The following is a 24771-nucleotide window of genomic DNA, read 5'->3' as shown; positions in this document are numbered from 1 at the left end:
AAATATTATAGGAAGGATTGTTTATCCCCGGTCAAAAAAATATATGTAATAGGGCCAAAAAAAGCAACAATAATAAAAAAAAAATGTACTAATAATGGAATACATTTTTCTTCAGTGATTTGATTTATCATTTAGCTCTATCTCAAAAAATCGAAATATTATATAACCAAACAACAAGTTTATAGAGGCATACAGTTGTAAAGTTTCTTTTTGAATGGAAAATCAGAACTTTTTTTTTTTTAAAGGTATTGGCAACAAGACTTACAGATAGTGTTTAATAACTAGTAAATAAAATAGAGACACATTAGAGAAGTTTAAAAATGTAAATTGATTAACCCCTGGTTGTAAGATTTTGTTTTTGTTGAAAGGAATTTACATATAACAAAAACCAGTGAGCTCCGGATTGGTGCAAGTGTAATATCCTGGTATTCGTCCTTCATGACCTATAGTTATAATATTTTTCTCACTTTTAAAATTGTTATCCCTCAACATATAATTATGGATAACTAAATCATTGAATTGGATATCTTTATTAATTTTTTTTATTTCTGAAAACGTATTTATGTTTTTTTTTTCTTCTTTTTACTGTTATTTCAAATATTAAAATCTTTCAGCACTCTATAACATTTATAACTGAGTCATCCAAAGTTTAGACCTGGTAATTGTTACTCTCTCTCTGACAAATTAAACATTGGAAATTGTTTTAGTAAAGAGATTAGAATGAGTACACCTTGTTCCCTGAAATGTTTATTGAAACGTAAAAAAATGGTAAACCTCCCTATTTCTATCATTTTAGATAATTCATTTTCCGTATTGTAGTGTATCTAACCCCACAAAAGTTCAATTAAATGTTTGGGCACGTTTCTTTCTGAGAGCAACATAAGATGCCAAGATGTAACATGAGTGTGCTTTTAATGTAATCCCCTGTAGTTTTTCCCTGTCCTGGATAATTGTTCTGCGTGTGCAAGACCTGTTGACAAGCCATTATTAATGTACTTTTAGATGCACAGGTCTTTACCTCAAGAACACTTCTATTCAAAATAAAAGTGTGTGTGTGTGTTATATATATATATATATATAATATATATATATATATTTATATATATAATATATATATTTTACAGGGCATAAATACTATTTACTGTAGGCAATAAAGGGTTAATTTTACTGGCCATAATAGTTACTGTACGCAATAAAGGGTTAATTTTACAGTGCATTATAGTAGTTACTATAGGTAATAAAGGGTTAATTTTACAGGGCATAATACTAATTACTGTAGGCAATAAAGGGTTAATTTACAGTGCATTATAGTAGTTACTATAGGCAATAAAGGGTTAATTTTACAGGGCATAATACTAGTTACTCTAGGCAATAAAGTGTTAATTTACAGTGCATAATACTAGTAAAAACTGCAGGCATGAAATGGTTAGAGTTTTTCATGCAGTCTGATTACTTGCAACATTGTATAAACATTGTGTTACCAGTGAGAGCACTGAGAATAAAATATGCTAAAATACTAAATTTAGCAGATGCTCCTAATAAAATACCTATAATTGATGATATAAGCTGCTCTTATGCACGATTACATACACTTTCATAGTGGGATCCCTTACTTGTTGCAGCTATAGGAAACGACAGAATAAGGAAAAATAGAGAGAAAACATAGTAGAGATAATAAAGAATCAATAGACCAAAAAACAGGCTTAAAAATAGAAAAGTAAATAAAGTATTTTAGTGGACATCAATATTTGAGATTCAAAATAACCTTAAATTTGGGCTCTCACTATGGAAAGATATTTCTTGCTGGGGACTAGGGGAATGCTAGCTTATAAGAAGCTATGCCACTCTAGTTTCTTATTTAAGCCCGTAGGGGACAATGTTTCATCTCAAATGTCCATTTAGCTTCCCTCTGCAGAAGGATCTTATTATCTCCTCCTCTTTTAAGGATGGGGACATGGTCGATAATAAAGTATCTCAAATCTGATACATTATGTCCAAATTCTTGGAAGTGACGTGCTACTGGTTGGTCAGACTCCCTGTTCTCCATGGCTTGGTGTATGGCACTCCGATGGTTCACCACCCTTGTCTGCAGGGTGTCACTCGTTTTGCCAAACATAAAACAAACTGCGATGGACAGTTGAGCAAGTAGACTATATACGGGATAGTACAGGTAACTCTGTGTTTAACAAAGTATCTCTTTTTGTGTCCAGGATGGTTAAAGAACTTTCTGTAAGCATCCCATTACATGTTGTGTATTCACTGCAGCTGAAACATCTGGCTTCTGATTGTCTAGCCAATTTTTAGAAAAACAATTGCATGGGGTCTGTTTGTTGTTAGACTGTCCTTTAAAGACCTGCCCCACGGAAACCTAATCCTTGGCACTTCCATATTCCTAAACAGGAGCGATTCACCTGACTGTGGAATTTCCCAATTTTCTTTTAGGATAGTGATTCTTATCTGCAGCATATGTAATAAGGAAGTTAACCTCTTTTCTCTCCGGATTTCTCGATGAATCCCTCCCGTTTAGGAATATATATACAAAAATCCAACACACTATTTTAATGCAATGGTTTAAACTGCTCCTTCCTAAATTGTTCTCCCGCCATCTCAGAAATTGCAGAATAAAATCACCCCGGGGACTGATCTGACCAGAGCCTTATTTTTTTGTAATTGGTTGTACTAGATCAGAGGATATTGCACAAAGCATTTTGTTTCCCAAAATTTGTGATTTAAATTATAAGCCTTTGGCCCATGCGGACAATGATAAATCTGCCGCTTAGAGGCATTAATGTAGTAGAATCAAGCTTACACAATGGAAGGACTATTCTCTGAATCAATACATAAAAATAGAGAAAGTACCTATGACTATGGTAACATTCAGAAATTCTAAATGTTTGTGTGTGGATATTTATTTTATATGTATTTATTTTATAAATTGTTATCTATCAGCATGTCTCATCCAGTCTGATATACTGCAACTTCTTCCTTCTTGGAATCACTGCCTATGTATTCACCCACATAGTCAAATCCATAATTGACTTCATGAATCATTTCACTTTATCAAACCATCCGTGTCATAAATGAATTATGCAACACCATGCTTTCTTCTGCTATCTGTCTGCCTGTTTGTCTGTCTGTATCTCTTTCAGATATTCATGATACATGGAACATCCTCCAAATCTATTATTATAAAAACACACTGATATTTAAGATGTACACATTACTCTTTATATATGCTCATAATAGATACTCCAGACATACATACGGTGTCATTAAATTTGAGAAAATGTATTTAATGCATCTGTACAACAAAAAGATACCCATCCCTTGGAAATAATTTAACATTCCCCCTTTTGTGTATAATTATTTAGTTACACTTTTGTATTTATTTTTTTTATTGCACTTGGCCTGCTATATTAAAAAGTTACATATAGTTCTTTAGTGTGGCACTCGCCTCTTACCTCTTTAGTTCTGACAAGAGACTTTCCTGAAGGACTCCTAAGCTATGAGGTTGTGGGACTGGCATTACTTTAGTAGGTTCCTATCCATTTCAGAGGCCTCACTGCTGTGTTTAAAGAGGCACTGCACTACATTTTAAAATATTTATATATATATATATATATATATTGTTTTAATTACTAGATCAATCTAAAATGTGTTCTAATTACTATTTTAATTAATGTTCTTGTGCATGTGTGATGCACAAGGTTGACCAGGTTGACACAAGTCTTGGTACCTTTTCATTATTTGATATGGCTACCAAATGTATTACACAGTCAAAAGTTTAGGAAAATTACACAAGACATTAAGAAGTCTGTGCAATGTGTAAATGGCCCATAGCTAAACTAACTTATAGTGCAAAAAATAACACTTTCTAGATTTGTACTTCAAAATAAAGGATACCAAGCGAATGAACCAAATTTTATAATGTAAGTGAATTAGATTTTTTTGTTTTGTTTTATGTATTTTTGACTTTACTACTTTCCAGTATCTTGATTTTTTTAGCCCTTATCCCTAATCACTCCTCCATGTCTACGCCCCAATAATATATTTAAAAAATAAATAAAAATGCAAGCAATGTGGAAATCACAAGTGTTTAGATGTCCAGAGGTAATAATACACTATTATTTTAATGACTCAATAAATGTATGCTTTAAGCCAATTCTGCCAACTTCATTTTGTTTTTTGAATATTGATACACAAAGTTGTACTTCATTCTAAGCTAATATGTCTTCTACTATTTTTGAAAATAATAGTTCAAAATATTGTATACAAACCAAAATACACGACATTACAAAGATCTGAGACTTACATAGGGGACACAGACCATTTTTAATGACCCATTTTAAGTATCTGTGCTAGTTAAATTCTATCTTTAATTTGGGATAACACCAGGAATGAGGAAGCTAACAAATGGGTTACAGGTTAGTTTTATTTAGGTACTTTGATAACATTTCTAGAAAAATGTAAATAACAGTAAAAAGTAGTTGTTCAAGTTCAATCTACTTTGGATAATTGTATTTATTAATAGTAGTACTGATCAGAAATACAAAAGCCTAAGATGTCACTGGTACTGCTGAATGTGACTTAAATTATTGCGGTAGTTGACTGAGTTTTTTTTTTTTTGCTCTATAATAAAAGCATAATAGGGATTATTCACCCAAATGAGCATAAAGCATACTCAGCTCCACCATTTTTCAAACTTTTCGTGAATGTTTGTCTGGGGAGAAATGCTGCTTTTCAATAAAGCTAACCTGGATTTTGTCTTGCAAATACTATATAATGGTATAGTATGGCTAGCAGATATCTAATAACAGTGGCAGACTGATCAGCCAGACAAATGGGATCTGACCGAGGCCCAGCATGTAGGGGGACCCACAAAATGGCATTTCCATGGCTCCTGCAGGGTTGACAGCTGCCCTATCAGTAACTAAGCAGTTATGTGTAGGTTTAGTGTGGGCCTGGCCCAGAGTGGATCCTTGTGCCTGGATGTGGGGTTTGTTGTTCAAGGGCCCTAGAGTATGGGGGGGGGCTGTCAAGGGTCTGTTGCTGTGAGGGCCATGGAGTGTGGGTGTGTGGGTTCTGGCCCTGAAGGTTAGGGGCCCTGTTTCTGGCCCTTGATGTTGAGGGTCCCGGAGGTTGGGGGGGCCTGGTGGGGACAGGGCAGGGAGGCTACCATGTTTATTTGCATACATTTGAATACATGTGGGTCAGTGTGAGACACTGGGGGCCCTTCCCTAATGTTTACTCGGGGCTCTGATTGGTCTCAGTCTGCCCATGTTATAATAATTTTACCACATTATTTTTTTAAAATGTTTGTGTTTTTTTTTGTTTTAGCCTGAGTAATACCATATTGTTTGTTTGCTTTTTTAGTGTTTGTCATTTGCAGATCATTTTATGGTTTAGATTTTATCAGACTGCCAGAACAGGTTGCAAACTCATCTATTCACAAACCGCCAGTTTTTTTTAATTTTACTAGGACAATATAAATTAAGCAGGAACAGGATGTCAGTGGAATTGTGGGAATGTGTTGTATAAGGTGAAATGTTTATGTAAATATAAAAAAATTATAATTTTATATGCAGTTATAAACCAAAATATGTGTAAAGCTGTATTTTCTAATATGTGCCAATACCATAAAGGTTTGCAACTTTACTAAGTAATCCAGTAGCACATTTTTATATTCACAAAACAAAATCTGTTTTAGTTTTGGATTTTTGCTGTGTTTTGCAATAATAATCGAAAATATAACATATGCAGTTGGAATAGTACAGATTCAGTGGAGATTTTAGGCCTAGATTACAAGTGAAGCTCTATATTGTTAGGTCGAGGAGGTGTTCTTTACGCTCAAATCCATATTACAAGTGGCAGTAATTTACACTACCCATATTTTCTATGGGTAGCGATGAATGGTAATGTGTGCTCATACACATTCGAATTTACCGTTCAAAACTGTTAGGGGGCTGGCGGTTTAGGGGTTAATAGTGTAGTGGTTTACTTTTCTTTGGGGCTGGCGGTTTAGGGGTTAATAGCATAGTGGGGGGACTTTGCGTTGGGGGTTATTAAAAAGCAGTCTTATGGTGATTCGGGTTAGCACGTGAGTAGGGTGTTTAGGTTTTTTTTAAGGTTTTTTCTTTTCTCCATTGACTTCTATAGGGGAATAGGTAATTGTTGGTCACAGTATTGTAATTTTGGCTTTTTTTGCACACGTCGGGATAGTGCTGGAGTGATAACTTTTTTACTTTCCATTCGTAATATCAGCGCAACCGACACAAGCAAAAGGTTTACTGCTAGCGCAATTCGCCACTCTAGCAAAGTCACTAATTAGCGCTCCACTTGCAATCTAGCCCTTAAAGGGCCTTTAACCACAATTTGGAAGCCACATGAATGTGAGAAGGATTTTTTAATTAAACATACAGCATTATGTCAAAGAAGTATATTTTTTATGTTTTTTTTTCTTTTTCCTCTTTTCCTGTCCCCTAAAACAAAAGGGCCATGGCAAACCAATCACAACAATCTATGTACATATGTTTGTGCATCGTTCAGTATAAGGGGAGAAGCCCTCTCCCACTTCTTTTTCCTTAAAGGGTCTAAGGAATGATTCTTCTCAGCTAAGGAGCATGTTAGTCTCAATATACTGGGGCTTTAAAGCATAATGTTGCTAAAATATTACAATACAAAGTGTATAAAAAAAAGACTGATTTTTTGTTTTTGTTTATATATACACTTCGGCTCCACATGCAGCCCCCTGTTCATGCAAGTGCTGATGTGTTCATATACTGCATTTAGACAATATAAGAATAATACTAAATTACTTTGTTTCCAGTATTATTTACTAGAGACTGACAATTATAACCATTTACATCAAGTTTTGTTACCGAAATTCTAATCTTGGTAGAAGAGTAGCGTTTCCATACCAGTTTTTGCTTTTTGCTGAATTACAACTGAAAATAAGGTACATTAAAGGGATATGACCCGTACAATTTTCTTTCAAATTGGCTTTGTTTTCTTGCTATCCTTTGTTTGAAAAGAATACCTACCTAGCTAGCCCAGGAGCAGCTATGCACTATTGGGAGCTAGCTGCTGATTGATTACTGCATATATTGTCCTTGGAGTACCAGATGTTTTCATGCAAGCTCACAGGAGTGCATTGCTGTTCCTTCAACAAAGAATACAAAGAGATCAAAGCAAATTTTTATAATAGAATTAAATCGGAACATTTTTAATATTGAATGCTCTTTATGAATCATGAAAGACTACATTTTGGGTTTCATGTCCCTTTAAAGTATGTAGTGTGACAGACTGCATTTTACACTTTTTTTGTTACAGCTATAAGTGGTATTATAATAGTTATCACAGTTTTTGACTTTAAAAAGAGAGGGGAAGAACACATTCACCTGTTTAAAGGAACATGAAACCCACATTTTTTATCTTAAATATTACTTCTATTATCAAATGTGGTTATTTTTTCTGTATTCTTTGTTGATGGGGCAACAATACACTACTAGTGCTTGCTGAATACATCAGGGTGAACCAATGACAAGAGGCATATATGTGCAGCCACCAATCAGCTAGCTCCCAGTAGTACATTACTGTTCTTGAGCCTACCTAGGTATGTTTTTGAACAAACAATAATAAGAGAATGAAGCAAATTAGATAACAGAAGTAAATTGTAAAAATACAATGCTGCTGTATGCTGTATCTGAGTCATGCCAGTTTAACTTTTTACTTTACTGCCCCTTTAAGTGGAAACTACTTATTTTTGTCAGGCTTATGGAGGAGTGACAATCACTACCAATTGAGCTGTAAAGTTGTCCTACGGCCAATTAGATTCAAACAGATTTTTTGTAATCCTTTTTATTCAAAATGTATTTAATTGTATAACAGAATTATAATTTACCTTTAGTGTATGGGCCAAGGAAAAATATTTACATTTTCAGCAACAGAATCACAAAAAAAAACTAGCTTTTGGTATCAAAATGATGATGTTATTGTAGAATAGAGATTAGGCTTAGCCTAACTGCCTCTGTGCTCCTACAGCAACACACATGTATTTCCTATGAAATGTAATAGATAATAAAGACAATTTTATACCTAATTTCACTACTGAAAATAAAATTTAAATTGGACAAGAATATTATAATTGGTTACAGAGCACTTCTTCTGAAAGACAAAAATTGGGACTCTACTTAGTGTAATAATAATATAATAATATATAATATTATAATATTAATATAATAATATTCTTTGTCATCCCCAAAGGGTTTGGACTTTGTACTCCCATGTCAAAGTATTATAAACCAAAGGTTTCTTTAAAACTGGAACCTCAGAGTTATCCAGTAAACTCTCTGGACTTGCAGCAATCACTTGACAAATCACGCAACAAGGTGGTAAATCACAAAATATTTTGTTTTTTACTAAAAAGCGTATTAAAACATGCATAAAGCATATACAACTTGTAAATGGACACTTTGCTCTGTCCTGGAGCAAATTATATCTGTTTCCTCAGGCATTAATGACACCTGCCTTTGTGAATACATAAATATGCTCCCTATTTAATCTTGCTTAGAACTCAGGGTTCCAGGGATTATTTAATCGAAACCTTTGAGCAGACCTTTTTTGCTGTTCTGATTAGAAGATTTTTAAGAAATATTATAATTCCATGTTGATTCCCATTTTCCTTTTGTAATGCTACAGATTAGCTTATCAGAGGACTGATGAGGATGAAGAGGAAGCTGCTAAGGAACGTCGCCGTCGTGCTCGCCAAGAGAGACAGCGTCTGCAAAGGGATGATGATGGGGAAGGGAACGTTGCAGAAAAAACAGAGAGTCATTCTCAGAATAAGTAAGAAATCCCAATTCATCTGTACGTTCTGCTTTATGATTAGTGTATATCAATAATAGACAAGGTATCCATCTTAAAGCACAATACTGATCTTGGTGAGGTCAGAATATATACATTTAGGATATATGTAAAAGAACAAAAATGGCACTTGGATAGTCTAATTGGTTAATATGTTAACAAGCAATAATCAGTCAGTATCTGGGACACAAAGTCAAAATAAAGCAACACTAATTTAAGAATTAAACTTTCGTGATTCCAATAGAGCATGCAAAGTTAACTTTTCAATTTACATACATTATCAATTTGAGACACTAGCTACTACTGAGCATGTGCAAGAGTTCACAGTGTCTACATATACAAGTCTGTAATTGGCTGATGGCACATGATAGTAGGCAGGGAAATTGAAGCAGTTTTTGAAAATTCAAATTTGTTGCTTGGCTATAATATCAAATGGATGTTGGAGGCAATTTATGCTCACCATCAGAGTCAAACATATGTGAGTTAAGCTGTGCAGTAAGGCAGCCATCTTGGCTATGTTGTATTTTATTCAGTCTGTAAGCTTAAATATCACAGATGAAGTACAAAATAAAATATGGCTTCCTACTTCGAAAATCACAATAACCTAAAGCAGAAAACAACACAGGAGGGCCTTAAACAAAGTATTGCAACTGAAAAATGTATAGATATTTGAAGTGGTACACAGTTGGATTTTTCTGCTCTGTGTATTTTTGCAGATTTACGATAAACTGCATAGTGGGATTCCTAGCCACCTGCAAACAGGAATGAGTCATTAATCAGAAAAGACAAGGAGTGATTTACAAAAGCAAATTCCTCTTTGAAAGTAATCGGATATTTGATAAATGAATGTTTAGTTTCCCAGACTTGTTTTGTAAATTATATAACTCTATAATATCCTCCTCCATGTAAAATCCTCTATTTTAAAAATGCCAATAAATAAGGGATTTCCAGTTTTAAAACTGAAAATGCAGGAGCTATTGTAGAAACTTTATGTCCTGAAATTATTATAATTTAATTATTTCCAACAAATTATAAATGGTTTATCACTTTTACTCTAGTAATTTCTATAAGAGAGTTGTATGGTTTCCAAAACCAAACGCAGTTTACAATTACCATGAATATATAAAACAATAAAATAGAGCGCACCTCTGATTCAGAGCACAATATTTATTTTGGACGTAAAAATGCTAACAAATGCATTTACTGGAAAATGATGCAATGATGCAAGCGTGCTCATCAGTGGCAATCTTCAACAGGCGTGTCTGTATCTCTTCCATTAGCTGACACAGCAAGCCACAGTGTGATAGATCCGACATAGATGTACTTCAGAGATGATCCATGACTGCGGCTGCTACTGATTGTCTCACAGATAGGAATTAATAGTACTTTTAATTGCTATCTGGGACACAACCATTAGCAATGACAGATCATCTCTGGAGGACATCCGTGTCGGACTGAGGAGCTATCAGACGTATTACAAGTTGAAAGTAAATTCATAGGAATATAAAAATATGGGTATCGCATTTCGCATTTTGTGATTAAGGTCATACCCTGTGTCGGGTTAACACACATGAGGAATTGCTAACCTCAATGAGCGTTACTGAAATGTTTTTGTTTATTTTTTAATATTAAAAATTATTAAAAGTAATTATTTTGTATATGTATACATATATATATATATATATATATATATATATATATATACACCCAACGCACGCAAAAAGATTACTTCTAGCAAAGTTTACCCTCAATTTAAGGCACTTAATAGCACACCACTTGTAATCCGGCCCTTAAAGGACCAGTAAACACAGTAGATTTGCATAATCAACAAATGCAAGATAACAAAACAATGCAATAGCACTTAGTCTGAACTTTAAATGAGTAGTAGATTTTTTTTCTGACAATTTTAAAAGTTATGTCTATTTTCACTCCCCCTGTACCATGTGACAGCCATCAGCCAATCACAAATGCATAGACGTTTATTCTGTGAATTTTTGCACATGCTATGTATGTATGTATGATATGAGCTGGTGACTCAAAAAGTTTAAATATAAAAATACTGTGCACATTTTGTTAATAGAAGTAAATTGGAATTTTTTTTTTTAAATTGCATGCTCTATCTGCTTAAAGAAAGTTAATTTTGAGTGTCCCTTTAATGTTTTGTTTAAACCCATGGGAAATCCAATGTCATGTGAAGACAACTCAAAACCTAATTCTGTATTCTATGATGAACTGAAATCTTCAAACTCAATTACTGCAAACATAAACATAACAAGACTAAGATGTATACCTGTATTAAATGGACATTACATACATATTGTAAGCATAGTACCCCACATCTCTCTCTAGTCATGGGTGCCACGTGTTGAAATGTAGCTTTTACTGCATCTTAATGATGGCATATTTGTACATGTGCAGTAACTTCCCATCAGATACCTGCGGTGAAGCCTAGGTTCCAAAATGGCATCACCCATTATTAGGGGCGGTGCATAAAATGTATTTAGTGTTTAATGTCCATAAATACTTTCACATATGTTTGATTACCAGATTTTTAACATTTATGTGACGTTGCTATTTGACAGCTTTTTTCCATCAGTTTTTTATTCAAATGTTGCTTTTATATAAAGTTACAACAATTTATGAAGTTCATTGTAGTCAGCAGTGGTCAAACACCAATCCTCAGTATTCCTACTTAAGAACAGTTGCTTAAACACTGTCTTATAAAGCCAGTAACATCTTTAGAACTTGGCATATGTCTGTACAGGGCTGCATTTATCATTAGACAAACTGGGCAGGTGCCCAGTGGTTCATCATTAATACAGGCGCCTACTGGTCACTTGATGCAACTTAAAAATTAATTTTCTTTTTCTTATATTTTGTGTGGTTTAACAATGGTTGCCCAGTGCAGTTAATAAGAAGGATTCGTAGACTTTTATAATACTATTTTTATGCATATCCAGAAGAGATGAATATGGAATGCAATGTGCAATAATGGACGCTTAAAGGGACATTTTACTATATAAAATGAGCTCATTATTTAGAAGGACATATTTTAATGTTAACAGGATAACAATCTTGGTGTATTTCATGAGTGGAACTTGACTTTCGTTTGCTTAAGTGGAATGATCGTTAAAAAAGGGACAGTCCCTGTGATTGGCGAGATGGCTCCTATTGAAAGTAATAGAGCTTGATGGATAGGGACTGCACTCCATAGAGCGAAGTTACCAAGGAGCAGGGGGCGCACTTTCATAATTAAATCCTGAAGCTACTCTAAATCACATTACTGTATACTGCTTTCAGCATATTGCATCTTGTATTTGCTTATATTTTGGTAGGCATGTGTTTTTCTATTAGGGTATTAAGTATTTGTAGTGCTTTGAGAAAAGCTCACCACCTTTTAGTTTGTGAGAAAATACTGTGAGATCGGTAGTGCGAACAGCTTCAGAGATTTACGTTGGGATTAGAGAAACAATTTCATATGAACCCATGGAACGCCCATGTTCAGACCATTTTACAAAAAAAACAACAATTACTATTTGCATTTTGTATTTTTCATGAATTTCTGTGTGTTTTTTGCACATCATGTGCACTAAAAATTATGATTTTTGCAGTGCATATTTAATGCAATTTATTCCTGTGTAATTCGCAAACAAATTTCTCCAACATTGGTGTGTCCGGTCCACTGCGTCATCCATAACTTGTGGGAATATTCTCTTCCCCAACAGGAAATGGCAAAGAGCACAGCAAAAGCTGTCCATATAGTCCCTCCTAGGCTCCGCCCACCCCAGTCATTCTCTTTGCCGCTGAACAAGCAGCATCTCCACGGAGATGGTGAAGAGTATGTGGTGTTTAGTTGTAGTTTTTTATTCTACTATCAAGAGTTTGTTATTTTAAAATAGTGCTGGTATGTACTATTTACTCTGAAACAGAAAAGGATGAAGAGTTCTGTTTGTGAGAGGAGTATGATTTTAGCAGCAGTAACTAAAATTGTTTGCTGTTTCCACATAGGACTGTTGAGATGAGATAACTTCAGTTGGGGGAAACAGTTGGCAGACTTTTCTGCTTAAGGTATGACTAGCCATATTTCTAACAAGACTGTGTAATGCTGGAAGGCTGTCATTTTTCCCCTCATGGGGACCGGTAAGCCATTTTCTTAGTCTCAAAACAGAATAAAGGGCTTAATATGGGCTATAAAACTGGTAGACACTTTTATGGGCTAGATCGATTGCTTTATTTGGGCTTTTTATACAGTTTGAAGTTGAAATTCACACTTTATAACTTTGGGGGAACGTTTTTTTACGTCAGGCACTGGTTTAGACACCTTCCCAGTCAGGAAGGGCCTTCTATGTAGTAGGCAGAGCCTCATTTTCGCGCCATTACTGCGCAGTTACTTTTGAGAGCAGGACATGCAGCTGCATGTGTGTGGGTCTGGAAGTAGTTGAAAAGGTTCCTAGAAGGCTTCATTTGGTATCGTATACCCCCCTGGGTTTGGTAAAGTCGCAGCAAAGGCTGTAGCTGGGACTGTAGAGGGGTTAAAACTATAAACGGCTCCGGTTTCGTCATTTTAAGGGTTAAAGGTCTGAAATTTGGGGTGCAATGCTTTGAATGCTTAAAATTGATTGATTGGTTAAAATTGATCGATTCCTTCATAGTTTTTCACATATGTGTTTCCACCGTTTCCTCTCATTCCCAGGCTGGTAGCCAGGATCAAACAGGAGAGGGCCTCGGTGATCTTGATAGCTCCTGCGTGGCCACGCAGGACTTGGTATGCAGACCTGGTGAATATGTCATCGGCTCCACCATGGAAGCTACCTTTGAGACAGGATCTTCTAGTACAGGGTCCATTCGAACATCCAAATCTAGTTTCTCTCCAGCTGATGGCTTGGAAATTGAACACTTGATTTTATCTAAGCGTGGGTTTTCGGATTCTGTGATAGATACTCTGGTACAAGCCAGAAAACCTGTAACTAGAAAAATTTACCATAAAATATGGAAAAGATATATCTGTTGGTGTGAATCCAAGGGATTCTCATGGAGTAAGATCAAAATTCCTAGGATCCTTTCCTTTCTCCAAGAAGGTTTGGATAAGGGATTATCAGCGAGTTCTCTAAAGGGACAGATTTCTGCTTTATCTGTCTTGTTACACAAACGACTGGCAGCTGTGCCAGATGTTCAAGCTTTTGTTCAGGCTTTGGTCAGGATCAAGCCTGTTTACAGACCTTTGACTCCTCCCTGGAGTCTGAATTTAGTTCTTTCAGTTCTTCAAGGGGTTCCGTTTGAACCTCTACATTCCATAGATATCAAGATGTTATCTTGGAAAGTTCTGTTTTTGGTTGCTATTTCTTCTGCTAGAAGAGTTTCTGAGTTATCTGCTCTGCAGTGTAATCCGCCCTATCTGGTGTTCCATTCAGATAAGGTTGTTTTGCGTACTAAACCTGGTTTCCTTCCAAAGGTTGTTTCTAACAAGAATATTAACCAGGAAATAGTTGTGCCTTCTTTGTGTCCGAATCCAGTTTCAAAGAAGGAACGTTTGTTACACAATTTAGATGTAGTTTGTGCTTTAAAGTTCTATTTAGAAGCAACAAAGGATTTCAGACAAACGTCTTCTCTGTTTGTCGTTTAATTCTGGCAAGAGGAGAGGTCAAAAAGCTACTGCTACCTCTCTTTCCTTTGGGCTGAAAAGCATCATCCGATTGGCTTATGAGACTGCCGGACGGCAGCCTCCCGAACGCATCGCAAGCTCACTCTACTAGGGCTGTGGCTTCCACATGGGCCTTCAAGAACGAGGCTTCTGTTGATCAGATATGTAAGGCAGCGACTTGGTCTTCCCTGCACACTTTTGCCAAATTCTACAAATTTGATACTTTTGCTTCTTCGGAGGCTATTTTTGGGAGAAAGGTTTTGCAAGCCGTGGTGCCTTCCGTTTAGGTAACCTGATTGGCTCCCTTCATCCGTGTCCTAAAGCTTTGGTATTGGTTCCCACAAGTTATGGATGACGCCGTGGACCGGACACACCAATGTTGGAGAAAACAGAATTTATGCTTACCTGATAAATTACTTTCTCCAACGGTGTGTCCGGTCCACGGCCCGCCCTGGTTTTTTAATCAGGTTTGATGAATTTCTTTCTTTAACTACAGTCACCACGGCACCCTATAGTTTCTCCTGTTTTTTCTCCTGTCCGTCGGTCGAATGACTGGGGTGGGCGTAGCCTAGGAGGGACTATATGGACAGCTTTTGCTGTGCTCTTTGCCATTTCCTGTTGGGGAAGAGAATATTCCCACAAGTTATGGATGACGCCGTGGACCGGACACACCGTTGGAGAAAGTAATTTATCAGGTAAGCATAAATTCTGTTTTTACGTTTTTGGTAAAGTAGTCTTTGTTGAAAAGCATACCTAGGTAGGCTTAGGAGCAGCAATGAACTAATGGGAGCTAACGTGTGATTAGTGATTGCACATATATGCCTCTTGTCATTGGCTCACCCAATGTGTACAGCTAGCTCCCAGTAGTGCATTGCTGCTTCTTCGACAGTGGATTCCAAGAGAATTAAGCAAATTTGATAGTACAGGTAAAAGGAAAGTTATTTAAAATAGTAAGCTCTATCTGAATCTTTTGGGTTTAAAAGGACCTAAACAATACATGTTTTTCTTTTCTCTATATGAGCAATTTAAAAATTAAAATGTGTATTCCTTTAAATAGATTTTTGAATACTTTTAAAAAATGTTCACTCTCCACCAATAAAATGGCTTATTATCAATCAGACCTCCAGCTTCCTTTGCACTTCCTGTTAGTTTCATATTTAGAATTAAAAAACATTAACATAACCTTTCCTTTTCTGGAAAAAAAAAACATTTATATCATATTTAAAATTCCTCTGTGATATAAATTTTGAAATTTCCTGTCCCTTTAATATTTTCTTCTAAATTACATATAAAGTCGTTCAAAGAGTTAAACACTTGAAGTTTATTTATTCAAAAGATCCATCCCCTTTAATTATATATGTAAAATAACCTTCTAATGTTATTTTCCTACAGCATCTCAATAGAGGAGGTCAAATCGACGTCAATTACAAATACAGACCTGTCTGTTGATGATGAAGCTGCCTTATTAGACAAATTGGCAAAGAGAGAAGAAAGACGTCAAAAGCGACTTAAAGAGGCCTTAGATCGTCAAAAGGAGTTTGACCCAACTATATCAGATGAGAGTTTATCACTATCAAAAAGCAACAGGAATGGGCAGAATGAAATTGAAGTAAACGATAGCTTTACAAAATACGATGATGATGATTCTTCCGTAACACGTCAGAGTAAATATGAGGTTGAGGAGAACGAGATAATCATAAAGTCCTATGAGAAGAATGACAGGAAAGAAGAACAAGAAACGGAAGAAGAAACAGAGAAAACAGAAATTAAGGAAGAATTACAAGAAGATAAACCAGAGGTCAATTTCATAGAAGAAAATCAGGTAGAAGTAACTTTTATAATGAAACATGTAGCTAAAGATGTAGAGGAATCTAGAATACAGAGTGAGAAGGAAAGGGAGAAACCCGAGACACAAGAGAGGAGAGATGAGACTGAGGGAAGGACTGAGGTAGATAAAATTGGGACAGAAGAGGACAGAGAAAAAGAGAGTGAGGAAGAGAAAGAAAGGGAGGAAGAAGCAAGAAGGGAAGCTGAAGAGAGGGAAAGGCTTGAAGCAGAGGAACGGGCAGCAGCAGAGGAAAAGGAGAGGCAGGAGGCAGAGGCCAAAAGAGAAGCACAAGAGAGGGAAAGAGAACGATTAGAAGCAGAAAAGAGGGAAAGAGAAAGACTTGAAGAGGAAGAGAGGGAAAAACAGAAACGACTACAAGAAGAAAAAGAAAGGAAGGAAGCAGAGGAAAGGGCAGAGAGAAAAGCTGAAGAAGAGAGAATAAAAGCAGAACAGAAAAAAGCAGCAGAAGAAAGGGAAAGGCTAGAAGCAGAGCAAAGGAAGGCAGAGGAAGAAAGAAAAAGGCAGAGCAGAAAAAGGCAGCAGAGGAAAGGGAAAGAAAAAAGGCAGAAGAGAAAAAGGCAGCAGAGGAAAGAAAAAAGGCAGAGGAGAAAAAGGCAGCAGAGGAGAAAAAGGCAGCAGAGGAGAAAAAGGCAGCAGAGGAAAGAAAAAAGGCAGAGGAGAAAAAGGCAGCAGAGGAGAAGGCTAGGTTAGAAGCCAAAAAGAAAGAGGAAAAGAAGGCAGAGGAGAAAAAAGACAAGAAACCTGACGAGAAACAGGTAAAAGAAAAGAAAGCTCAAGATGAAAAGATCCAGCCAGCCTTCCTAAGAAAACAGGTACATCACTTTGCAGCACCCTTTGCACCTGTGTTTTGAGAAATGGAATGCCAGGCAGTTGTGTGCTTCACTTGTACAACAAATGACAAGAAACTCACTGACAATGGACATTATTTACTAATTAGCTTCCTTAGTAACGAGCTTTATAGGAAGTTTTAATTAGTAAAGCTAACCCATTGTCTCTCTATCTTTATAACTTTGCTTTTGCTTCCCATCTTTTTGTTCTGATCACTGCTAACACCATTAATAGCTTTTGCATGCTCAGACTTATTTTCCCTTTACAAAGGAGCATCAGATGCATGCGAGTGTTAAATGGGTATCTGAGTACCACTGTTTGTGACCACATTTCCAGTAAGCATCTGGCTTAGTATTTGCCAAGCTTCCGAAAATATCTGTGTTTTTTTTCTCTTACAATTTATCCTTTGTTTAGTTTCCTCTGAGAATAAAAATACCTTAAAATATTAAAGGGGCAGTAAAGTCATGATTCAAATAGACCATGTAATTTTAAACAACTTTCAAATTTACATTGTTCCTTTCATATCCTTTGTTAAGAGTAAAGCTAAGCATGTCTATGGCAGCAGTGTTTGTAACTATGTATAACATTGCTATAAACAATGTTGCAAACACTCCTGCCAGATGGTTAGAAACACGTGCATGCTCCTGAGCTCACTTAGGATTACTTTTTAATAAAGGATACTGAGCGAACTAAGCAAAATTGATATCAGGAGGCCCATTTATCAAGCTCCAAATGGAGCTTGAAGGGCCGTGTTTCTGGCGAGTCTTTAGACTCGCCAGAAACAGCAGTTAAGACCACTGCTCCATAACTCTGTCCGGCTGCTCTGAGCAGGCGTACAGACATCGCAGCAATTGACACCTCCCTGCTGGAGGCCCATTAGTGGCCCTCTTGTGAGCTGCTGGTGCAATGCTGAATACGGAGAGCGTATTGCTCTCCGCATTCAGCGAGGTCTTGCAGACCTGATCCGCACTGTTGAATCAGGTCTGCAAGATCTTTGATAAATTGTTTAAAAGGTCATGCTCTACCCAGTCCATTTAAGTTAGATTTTGACTTTACTGTCCCTTCTAAGTTTAACATTTTCTCATCCCCCTAAAAAAGATAAAGCATATATATAGTTTAAACTTTGAAGGAAGCTGTAGAATGTACCTCCCTTTAATATATATGGCCACTACTCTGTCTGAATTCTCTCTAGTGCATTATCACTGTGATTTTACAGTATCGTTTTGGTAGTATAGGAGACTGCAAAACATCTTTAAAGGAACATGGAAGTCAAAATTAGACCTTTATTAATCAGAAACAGCATTTAAAAAAACTTTCCCATTTCCTTTACATTTTCATTCTCTTATAGTATCCTTTGTTTATGAGCATATCAAGATATGCTCAGGGGTGTGCACATGGTTTTAGCACTCTAGGGTAGCTGTGTCTACAACAGAAACACCTAGAGTGCTAAAGACACTCTTGTGTCCCTTTTCAGCGTCTTATTTTGGGACCTTGAAATATTTCCATAAAGGGACAGTATACACCAATTTCATATACAGCAACTGCATGTAATAGACACTGCTATAAAGAAGAAAATGCACAGATACTGCTCTAAAAATCCAGTATAAAAACTTACTTAGAAGCTCCCAGTTTAACACTGTTGATGAGGTTAGGCTGGGACACCCACTGAAAGGGCCTGGGTAAACAAAAAGAGCAGACACTCCCCACCTCCCCCCTTCCCTGCATATGAAAAGAGAGATAATAAAAACAGGAGTCTGTGAACGTGAGTATACATCCGACACTGTGGGGCTTGGTTAGGAGTCTGAAAATCAGCACAATGTTCTTAAAAATAAGCAAAACTATACATTTTTATAAAAACACTACCAGATGTACTATATAAATGGATCATCTACAAAACATTTATGCAAAAAAAAAAAAAAAAAATCGAGTGTACAATGTCCCTTTAATGGAAATGCTCAAAAAAAGAACCAGACATTATCAGGAATTCTATTAGAAGCATTTTTTGCAATATACTTGTTTTTTGCTTCTTTTAAACATTAACACTTTTCTATCAAAATCTTTAATTGTGCATGTGATGTGCCCCTGGTGCACATTGCCACTGGTACTTTGGGCATGTGAAAGGGAAGAATAAGCATGTATGCAGTCTATCACTATATCAGAGGCAGGTCATATGCACAATAAAGCACTGAAAGAATAGATTTTAAAACAAGGATTTTAGCAATATTGGGTACATTGTACAAGTACTTCTAATTTAAATAAGTTGCGGTGTATGATAGATTTTAAATAACAATGTAATTGGAGGTTAAAAGTCACAAGTGATGCACTAAATTTTGCACACAAATGATATAGTTTTTTTTCACCACATTGCTCACAACAGAAATAGCGCACGTGTGTGTATATATATATATATATATATATATATATATATGTATATATACTGTATGTATGTATGTATATATATGTGTGTGTATATATATATATATATATATAATCTATACAAGTGATTGCGATAGTGCTGTCACATTTTACGCTTGTCGGGCTAGCGCGACTTAAACCTAGTGTAAATGGTAGTGCATTAAAAAAATTGCACTAAACGTAACATAAATACGTTCACAATTATTAGACTCATAAAAACACTATCAGATATAAATTATTCAGATAAATATAAAATAAGGTTTCGGGTATATGACAAGGTGTTTTACTGCTAAGAGCTATAATGTATATATACATACATGTACATGTCTATGTATGTATATATATATATGTGTAGATGTGTGTACAGATGTACATATGTATATGTGTTTTACTGCATATTTAACATTCAAATGTTCTTTACATACAGGATAATGTAATTTTTATTGTAAATATATATATATTATATATATATCTATATATATATATATATATATATATATGTATTTCTGTATATACCTATACCTGTTTATTCCTATAGATATATAGATATAGCTAGCTATTTTACATTAACAGTATCACATATTATTAATAATTTTAAAAAATATTTTATATGTAATATTTCAAAAAAGTAATTCTTTGTGTGCACTAACCTGACACCGCATTGGGGAGAATAAGTTAACCCAGTCGTGATATTTATTTAGCGTGCAAAAAGAGAGGGGTGGATATTTAAAGATACTAACACTCGATTCTCTTAAGCTAATCCCAAAAGATGTGATTTGACCCTCCAAACTAATCACTAGGATAAAAAGTGTGTGTGGTGAATGGGATAGCGCTATTTAAAGCTGAAAAGAGATTTAAAGAATATCTGTTCTATTGATTTGACTATTGAATTTATCGTCTTAAAACATATATAAACCAATAAGTCTATCCATTAAACATAACTTAAAATATGAAGTGATGCATTGTAATGAATTGAGTATGACTTTAATATATATGTATTTAGAAATAAATAAATAATCGCAGTTAACAATACAATTGATAATACGATGCCGGCATCTATTAGTTAAAAATACAATAATTCCAACTTAATTAAAAATGTTAAAAAACTTGATAATGGCTATAAATTCAAGATTTTATAAGATTAGAACTAGAACGTTATAACATAAAAGCAACAAATTAGTATCATTAAATGTAGATACCTTTTATGAAATGTACAGTTTCTGAATGGTACAATTTCAGAATGGATCGGGACTCTCAGATGTTATACAAAGTGATTGAGAGAAGTTCCTTGTAGATATTCTCATATAAACTGTAGGCTTTTGCTTTTGCAAAGATTAGGATGGAGTCCGTTAGACTGTTATAAAGGAAAGTAAAAGTTATGTCCTTGTAACAAATTGTTACCGTCTCGGATCCAAGTAACAGATGCTTTGTTAAGACAAATTGTAACAGTCTCGGATCAAAGTAAAAAGTACTTCATTGAATGTAGATACTATAGTAACGAGCTGTTATATCAAATTTACCGGAGTAGACAAATTTTTTTTTTCCTCAGAACGTTCAGTTCAGATGAACCTTGGCTTACTTTCATCACTTCAGATGAGTTCCGGTGCAGGGGTCAGTACAAACATGTCCAGTTGTACGGTGATATTAGCTGTCCTTGAATTAAGTATATTGGTTCACAGCATGAAAGAACATAAAGCAAAGTTGGTAGGCAAGTAGATCATGGGGCAGGAATTATACTTTTGGAGACTATTCGATATTGTAAGAATAGCTCGAAGTACCTGACCTACTACACGTCTGATCCAACTGTTTTCGGGTATAGCTGATAGATGAGTGAGCAAAGTTCTACGCGTTTCAGCCGCCTGGGCCTTTATCAAGATCTTTATCAAGTTTTTACTTTCCTTTATAACAGTCTAACGGACTCCATCCTAATCTTTGCAAAAGCAAAAGCCTAAAGTTTATATGAGAATATCTACAAGGAACTTCTCTCAATCACTTTGTATAACATCTGAGAGTCCCGATCCATTCTGAAATTGCACCATTCAGAAACTGTACATTTCATAAAAGGTATCTACATTTAATGATACTAATTTGTTGCTTTTATGTTATAACGTTCTAGTTCTAATCTTATAAAATCTTGAACTTATAGCCATTATCAAGTTTTATAACATTTTTAATTAAGTTGGAATTATTGTATTTTTAACTAATAGATGCCGGCATCATATTATCAATTGTATTGTTAACTGTGATTATTTATTTCTTTCTAAATACATCTATATTAAAGTCATACTCAATTTATTCCAATGCATCACTTCATATTTTAAGTTATGTTTAATGGATAGACTTATTGGTTTATATATGTTTTAATACGATAAATTCAATAGTCAAATCAATAGAACAGATATTCGTTAAATCTCTTTTCAGCTTTAAATAGCGCTATCCCATCCACCACACACACTATTTATTTAGCGTGCGTCAGGTTTCGCTCACGCACAAACTTTTTACTTTCAACTTGTAATACGAGTTTAAAAAGCGAAAATTGCTAAATAGCGCACCACTTATAATCTGGCCTATAATGTCTCTTTTTATCCATTCTGTTCAAGTGATAATACATTTTAGGTTAATTAAATGTACTTTGTAAAACCATGCATTATTTTTGTACTTTATAGTAAGCCCCTGTAAACTTATCTCCTTCATCCAACAAGGTGCTTTTTCTTCATAAATGGAAAGAGTCAACAGCTGCATTCATTACTTTTGGGAAATAAGAACCTGGCCACCAGGAGGAGGCAAAGACACTCCAGCCAAAGGCTTAAATACTCCTCCCACTTCCCTCATCCCCCAGTCATTTGTTGCTTTTCGTCCCAGGAGGTTGGCAGAGAAGTGTCAGAAGTTTGTTTTCATCTCTTATGGAGGGTAGTACTCTTCGACATGGGACGGGAGTTTTAAGTAATCTTGTCAGTCTCTCAGTGAGGGCTTGGATGAAAGTTAGAGTCCCGAGATGCAGGAAGAGTCTTTCTGCGAAACCATCCCGACTCATTTTAACAACTCCACAAGCAATCAGCATTGTCAAACTTCGCTTTGCTGCCTGCTTTCTTCTCTCAAGTCCATGGCGGAGGCGAGGCTACTATCCGTCACACTTGAAGGGCCGTGTTCCTGTTCCACGGCGTAGATTCCGGTAAGATCGTTTCATTTTACTTCTTCATGATTGTACTGTAACTCATTTGTTCCTGCGAACTCACATGAAAAATGCAGGGTCTCAGTGGGACTCCTTTAGTATCTTGGAATCAAGGGATAATATCTCCTGAGGGGGATTATTGAACAGGGTTTTTTTTAATCATGTTTGTTATGTGACTCAATCTGCTTATGTGTAGTGTTAACTCGGGCTTGTGGCGTTTGGAACATAGTGGCCTTTCAAAGTGATGCGGCCTTACAGTCAGGCGCGCTTTTTTTGGACTGTACGGTTCACCTTGTGACCGGGCGTGTTTATGTTCTTGTTTCCCATTTCCACATTCCTGACTGTGTGGCGACGGAGAATTCTAGTCCGCTGGTGTCTGGTTTATAGGTGGTGGTGAGTGCCCCAGCCATTGTGGGTGTCAGGTGCCGTTTAAATTGTTTTATATTTAGTCCATTTTTTTGTATCGTTTATCCAGTTATGGAGGATGCTGGTTGACTGTTGAGATTGTTCAACTTTCTGATTCAGATTCTTCATCCTGTGACGAATGCGAATTGGCCCCATTGACTGATTGTTCTCCCGGAGGTTGTGTCACGGTTTTGCTTTTACATACTTTTGGCGCTTGTGCATCTACAAAGCCCAGATGTTTATTTGCGATGGTGTTTGTGCCCGATTGCCCCAGGTCTCTCGGCCACAGGAGGGTATGTGCAGTTCCCTGTGGGTATAACTGTTCCTTAGTGTTGTGTCTTTCGTTACAGGCTGGCTCGCCTTCGTGTTCTACTCAGACACATTTTTGAGCTGTTTGGGGACCCTATCCTTCTTGGTTATGGGACTCATCAGTCTCCTCCTTCGAATGGCTCACCTCGTTAGACATGGGGGGTTTGAGTAATCTCCTTTATGTTTTGTTATCAAGATCCTTCCCAGTTTTGTTGGAAGAACAGGGTTTCCTGTTATTTTGTTTTATCCGGTTAGGCAAGGGTTTCTTGCTCTTGTTATCCGGGTTATTCTGGATTTTTCCCTGGGAGGTCTGTTTTTTTATATCAGACGAGGGATTTATGTACCTGGAAGATTGATTAATGTAAACATTTGTGGGGCCCAGGCTTCTAGTCCTTATCTTCCGGTTGTCAAGGCATTTTCTCTTTGTGGATCCTGCTGTGGGATGTTACCGGACCTTATGATCCTAGGACTGGCCTGGGGGTTCCAGTTTCTGGGGTACTTGGGCTTAGCCCTTGTTCTGGCTGTTCTGTTTTACAACTTGGCCAGATTTACTGTGAGCCGGGGCTCCTTGGGGCTTGTCTTGTGCTGATGATATGGTTCCCTTGGGACAGCCAACTAACGTGACCTGATGGTGGACTTTCCTGCCTAGCAAATGGAAGGTTTGCTCAGCTGTCACTTTTGCATCTGTTATGTGTGCTAGCACGATGGTGTTTTAAGGGGTTCTTCCGTGTTAGTCAGCGACGTGGCCTTGTGTGCTCTCGGTTCTTTCTACGACTTCCTGTCTTATGGGCAGGTGTTTATCAACACTCTCCTCTTCAGGGGGTCGTTGTCCTCCTTACGGAGGTGTGGTTCCTATTTTAGGGGCCTCTCCTGTGTTTGGGAGGTTGGAACAGATGTTTTATCTGGTTCAGGGATTGGTCTGCTCTTTGAGTTGTTCCTTTCCATCTGGGGAGCTGCTGGCTCCGGATTGAAACTTAGTCGGGTGGCTTTGCTAGATCTCCTTGGGTCTAATGCCTGCTCGATTGTCTTTAGGTTGAAGTGGCTGTGTCCATTCTTCTGCCCTTTTGGGGGCCGGTTTTGGGGTTCCTTTCGGTTCCCTTGCTTTCATATCTGCCGTTGCTTGGGCTGGTCCAGCTTGGTGTAGGATCTGAGATCTGGTGTTCATCCTCAGGTCTTGGGGGTGACAGTGGACCTTATTTTTTAGAGGCTCTGTGCCTCTACCCCTTTGAGATCTGTGAGTATGCTTGTTGGCCAGGATTTCCTGGAGAGTGTCCTCTGTCTTGGAGGTTG

General features: G+C 36.5%; 1 protein-coding gene across 1 annotated transcript in view; it reads left to right on the top strand.

The window, feature by feature from the left end:
- The window catches only part of CALD1 (caldesmon 1), a 287339-nt gene that overhangs the window by 207906 nt on the left and 54662 nt on the right, over positions 1 to 24771 (top strand). Inside the window, 3 exon segments of the mRNA XM_053718725.1 lie at positions 8698 to 8844; positions 15896 to 16848; positions 16851 to 17164. Of these exon segments, the coding sequence (XP_053574700.1) occupies positions 8698 to 8844; positions 15896 to 16848; positions 16851 to 17164 (1414 nt within the window).

The sequence above is a fragment of the Bombina bombina genome, chromosome 6 (assembly GCF_027579735.1).
Source record: "Bombina bombina isolate aBomBom1 chromosome 6, aBomBom1.pri, whole genome shotgun sequence".
Classification (NCBI taxonomy): Eukaryota; Metazoa; Chordata; class Amphibia; order Anura; family Bombinatoridae; genus Bombina; species Bombina bombina.
This window is presented reverse-complemented; position numbering and strand designations above follow the sequence as displayed.